The 5,873-nt window shown below is 34.9% G+C and overlaps 1 protein-coding gene across 3 annotated transcripts in view; it reads left to right on the top strand.

The window, feature by feature from the left end:
• The window catches only part of LOC106877463 (uncharacterized), a 10,477-nt gene extending 5,499 nt beyond the window's left edge, over nt 1-4,978 (top strand). For all 3 annotated transcript variants that reach the window (XM_014926369.2, XM_014926367.2, XM_014926368.2), the window contains one exon: nt 4,106-4,978. In XM_014926369.2, the coding sequence (XP_014781855.1) occupies nt 4,106-4,284 (179 nt within the window). In that variant the 3' untranslated portion in view covers nt 4,285-4,978. The remainder of the gene's footprint in view (nt 1-4,105) is intronic.
• The last annotated feature ends 895 nt before the right edge of the window (nt 4,979-5,873 follow it).

The raw sequence follows: 5,873 nt of genomic DNA, 5'->3' as shown, positions 1-5,873 counted from the left end.
GTATGTACGATTGTACACATGTATCTATATGTGTCTATATGTGTCTATATGTATGTATAAGTACGTTCTAACCGCTGATACTACTAAATGCTAGTACTAAATAGCTTGTTTTCTGTCCATTTATTCGGATATACAAACAACGATTTATAATAGTTTGTTACATTTAACTCGACTCAAAAACTCTGCTACTGTGCACCGCTTTTTTAAGGAAAACGTCTTTCTGTTTGTCTCTCCGTCTGTCTGTCGCTCTTTCTCTCTCTTTATGTATATATATATATATATATATATATATAATCAATCAAGGTGCAAGGAAGGTGTGATCCAACAGGTACAGTAGTCCAACAGGAACAGTAATCCGAGGTACGAAAATTCCAGCAATTGGGTACTCCAAATCCAGTTGAAAGGCCGGGATCCGTGTGAGCGTACGTTATATAAGTTCAAAAAAAGGAAAAGGACAAAAAATAACAACAACAAAAAACAACAACGTGAGGACGTGATACAGATAGTGTTACTAGACGCTCGGGAAAGGACAGAGAGAGAGTATGACATTTCGAGCGGAGCTCTTCGTGGACATCGGTGGGGATTTTTTTTCTTCCTCCGTTTTTCCCTTCTTTGGACTTGTTTCCGATCTGTATCATGTCCTCACGTTGTTGTTTTTTGTTGTTGATTTTTTGTCCTTTTCCTCTTTTTGAACTTATATATATATATGTAAGGAGAGAATGAGAAAGAGATAGAGAGAAATGTATACAAATATTATGTTACTGGTCTTTTCCCCCAGAGGCTGAGGCCGTGATAGTGCACCGCATTGCAGTGTGATTATTCCTGTACAATTTCTGGTGAGAGCTACACTTCTTTGTACTGCACGTCGAAATGAGCACACATCGAAATACGATGTGGGTTCATGTGGTATTTCAGATAAAAATTTTCTCAGACGCTGTTTGATGACTGCCGCATCAAAACCGCGTAAAACTCTAATGCTGCTTGGCAGAATTTTGAATAGATGTGTACTCTCTGAAACTATATGTTACAGTGCTTGGTCTTTATTCTACATTGAGAAGACAGGTACTGTGCTAATATGCAGTACTGTCCATTTCGTTGGTTGGTACAGCTTCCATTTTCAATGCTTTGAGCTAGAACCTCCAGGATCTTTGATATGTTTTATCATTGCTTATTTTTAACGTCTTTTCTCTAGTGAGTAGAGCTTCAATTCCTTTATCCACTTTCGGTAGTGTATCTGTTTTACCGACTCAAGTGTCTTTTTGTGTAGTGTCACTCGATTGCCTCTAGTTCCACCACCAATTTGACGCTCTGTGCGTACAACAGTTGGGATTTATAATCCAGAAGACTGAGAGCATAATCGTCCAATTTAGTAGCATGGTATACTTTTTTCTAAGTTTAGAATGATCTCGGAATGCATCCAGCTCCTCGCCAGTAGAGTGTTGTCATCCTGGTAATATTATGTACATGGAGAAAAGGTGAGCTGGCAGAAAGGTTAGCACGCTGGGCGAAATGTTTAGCGGTATTTTGTCGTTTTTACGTTCTGAGTTCAAATACCACCGAGGTTGACTTTGCTATTCAGCCTCTCGGGGTCGATTAAATAAGTACCAGTTATGCACTGGGTTTGATGTAATCGATTTAATCACTCTGTCTGTCTTCTCTATGTTTAGCCCCTTGTGAGCAATAGAGATATAAATATGCACATGGAATATTGCTAGGTCACACACCGACACTTAGTCTGGGATTGTAATACATCCTGGTAGAGTGTTTTCCATTTGTGGTCTGTGTGTTTGTCGGTAATGCAGTGCTTGAAATTTTTCAGCATTGAAGTGCTTGTTGTTTTCATCAACCCACCTCTATACTGCATTCAGTTTTTTTTGCTGTTGTTTTTATTCTTTAAGTCATCGGGCTTGACTACCTGTGAAAGGTTTGCTTCATCAGCATAGCTATTAAGAATGGCTGACTACACGATTGACAGCATTCTGAGAGAGCGACTCAACGAACAGTAGCTGCCCTTATACAGTTCCTTGAAAGACTTAGCTGAGAGATGATGCCTCCCACTCCATAGAGAAAGCACTGCCTGATTTTTGCCTTTAAAAATGTGATACAGACATTTAACTTGGTTAACAGTGATACCAAGGTCTCACATTTTGAGTTGTATCATCCTATGTTCAACATTGCCGATGTCCTTAGCAAAGGACATCACATCCGCATTTGAGTGGTTGAGCTGCTGTTTGAGTACCCAATCATAATGCTGTAGATGCTCTATGAAGCAGCTCCTCCGTGGACGTAAGTTTTGTTGCACGTTTGTGAGCAAGTTACTTTCTTCCAAGATCGACCTCCGTCTGAGAATGCATTCCTTCACCTTGCTAGCATTTGAAGATCAACCAGAAATTTTTGGCATCTGCTCTGCTTTTCCCTTTATGGGCAGGGCATATTATACCGTCTTTTCTCGTTATTGGAGAGTTTTCCACATGTAAAGAAATTCTGAAAATTGTATCTGCATTAATTTTGATTGGGCTTTCCTGTAAGACTTTACACGGACAGCCAGAAATAGTCCTGGACCCGTTCCTAAGTTCGGGTGCATCTTATTAATGGCAAACATTATATCTTCAAATTTAAATCAATTTAATCTATGGTTGGCTTTTTTCCATGGAGATATACGGTGTTTGAAACTTATCATATGTACTAGTGGATAGGTAAACACATTTTGAAATTATTTATTTAACACTTCAATATCTTCCTGGGATCCGTAGTTAGTTAGCTTACCATGTATTTGTACGCAGGCCATTTCTTTTTAAACCTGTAGAAGGCTCTAAGATTCATTTTTATTATTTTACACTGACCCAGTTACTCTTTTTACCTTTACCTTTTCTTTTTTGTTGTTGAGTCTGAATATATTTTCCATCTCTTTCACGAGGGATTTTTCGCTGTCATTAAGTTGCTTTAAATGCACTATGACTATGTCTTATGCGGAATCTCAATGTGTCATCAGGGTTGGTCGTGTGGTATCTTCCAGGATGTATAACGCAAATCTACAGTGAGGTTTTCTCTTCTCATTGTACAGAACACAGCATACACTGGGGCATTACCTATGTCTGCAGACAGCAGATGTGCCTCTCAGTACAATGTATATTGCATGATTGTAAACAGATAGATTTCTCAGGTTTCCATTCGGACGTACACACACACACGCACACACTCACACACACACACACACACACCCACACCCACACATACCCACACGCCCACACACATACACACGCACACACACACATATATATAGCACTTTCTTTGGGGACCAAGTTGTAGAGACGTATTTAGCATCATGCTAAAATGTATGTGTAGAAAGAGCACCACTATTATGCCATACATATATCTAAAAGTCCACAAAGATTAGATTCGAAAAGTGCTTCATGACTATGTTATATTCAAATGCTCAATGCTAGTGCCAACTGCGAATTCATGGTCGTATGATAATTATAAAATGTCATAGACTATCTAAGATAAATAAGCATGCAAAATATCTCTTTTTATGTTAATTGCCTTACATGTTGAGCAATGCTAATGCTACATACACACTAAAACGTCATTCTTAATGACAACATCATGTAGTTTCAGTTGTTAACTGGAATTTACCAGTTAAGTATGAGACATACTTTCTCTAATTATTATCTAATTATTTTGCTAATTCTGATGATGAAATTTAATTTAAAATGAAATTTGTTGATATACTAATGCTTGGTGGAAATAAATTTGTAGTTGTAGCAATTGTATTCCCACAGAAATTTGAGTTTCGATAGATGAAACGTAAAGGAGTCAGAGAAATCTCCCGTCATGTATCCCTCAATACAAGGTAGGAGAGAATTTTGGTGGAAGTTTGTATATGTGTGTCTATACATATGCATAAAATATACATAATCAAAACAGGTAAAGAGGCCTTAACGTGCAGATATAATTACACGGACGAAGTTATATTTGTGCGCACGAGGAATCGCATATCCAGTAGCCATTTTATACACGATATATGGCTTCTTTTAAATATAAAATCTTATTTGAATTATCACTAAACTTAATGTTTATATTATTTATTTATATTTATTTTCAGGTAACATTATGGAAGAAACTTTGTTTGTGTTTTCAAAGGGAAATGAAGAAGGCGCATTTAAATCTAAAATTTCTCACACGAGAGCGACGATTTATCAGAAAATTACGCCAGCTGCAAAAGCATCAAAGGCAGATGTTTTTAAAATTAACACGAGAGAAATTACGAGAACTGAAACGTAAATCAACTCGGAGTAAAGCTGTTCGTAAAATTGATAATACAAATCTACGAAAGAAAATTTTATTGAAACAATCATACAAAAAGTATAAAGCCACTAAATTTAGTGATTGTCCGATTGATTTGGAAATATCATAACTTTCGACTTGCAAACGTTTTGTGAACTTAAAAAATAAAAGAAGCGATACAATACAACACAAATTAATATATAGTAATGTGTGAAAATATATTCACACAATATATGTTCGCACAAATTTATATTGGACAAATGCATGACCAAAAACCACTTATGATTTCATGTAAAATACAATAACCAAATATATATAAAACAAAAGACGCTAAGTCACTAAAACAGTGTATTTTATGCAAAAGTTTTATATTCATTTGATATGTATTAATGGCCTATAATGTAATTTTCTCACCCGGTGCCAATAATGGTGTAAGAAGAAACACTAAATTCGTAGTAACTCTTAAACCGACGTTAATGTGTCTATACGACAAAATCTGAAACTAATATTCATATAATTCTGCTCGGAAAAACAATTTTAAAAACACTTTTCCGTGAGAAAAACTTGTTAGATCAAGTCTTTTTCATTGGTATCAATGACTTTAAAAATATTCTTACACATTTCGTAGATTTTATCGAATAACTATTTTACCTTATTCACTAATAAAAATGCAATCTCATTTTTTCTTAAACGAGCAGTAAAATATCTATTAAATTTTTGCCATAAATGTGCAACAATAATTACTTTGAAAACCAATCATCTAATTAATCAGTATATTATGAAATGTCATACGATTTTAAAATAAAATAGATTTTATGGAAAATTTCAAATAACACTTATAATTAGAATTTTGGTTTCTAACTTTCTAACGGATCCCACTTGCATATATTAAATAGTTGATACGATTATAAACATTTTTGATGAATTAGTATTTCATTTTGTTTAACAATCTCTGAAAAACAATACACTCTTAGGTAACTTTCTGGTAAATGGAAAAGGAAGTAATTCCGTTTTAATTCTATTTCTCCTACGTTATTAATGTGTTAGCTAAATTCATCAGCAACGATTTCACATTTTCTGTCTACACTAAAGGAAATTAGCTTTAACCGTAGCTGAAAAGAAACTGATGTTGAGGAAAATCAAAACTAACTACGAGACTTATTTCAGTTATGTAAATGATTCTTTAGTATTAAAATTCTAGACCAAGCATCCATAATACTGGTAATGATAACATGTGAACATCGCATAAGACATGTCAAATTCTCATAAAATCATTTCCAGTGTCACTTACAGATATAACTCTGCAGCAAAATTACATCAGTGAGATAAAAGCCAAAATAGTTATAATTATACAAGTTTTAAACCAGTAAACTATCACAGAAGATACTTTTATTACTGAAGCAGCACACAGCGTGTGTTCGATACATTGAAATTCACATTACAGTATACATTTACAAACAGTAAATGTTTAACGTTATCGCGTTGATGTGTAATTGAATACCCATGCAAAATGAAGAAATGCCTTTTTCATTTCTTCTTTGATAGAATAGAATGTGTTGTCCGAGTTTATTTATGATATTATTTCG

Source organism: Octopus bimaculoides, chromosome 1, assembly GCF_001194135.2.
Source record: "Octopus bimaculoides isolate UCB-OBI-ISO-001 chromosome 1, ASM119413v2, whole genome shotgun sequence".
Lineage (NCBI taxonomy): Eukaryota > Metazoa > Mollusca > Cephalopoda > Octopoda > Octopodidae > Octopus > Octopus bimaculoides.
The sequence above is the reverse complement of the archived record's forward strand: the minus strand, read 5'-3'. Positions and strand labels throughout refer to the sequence as shown.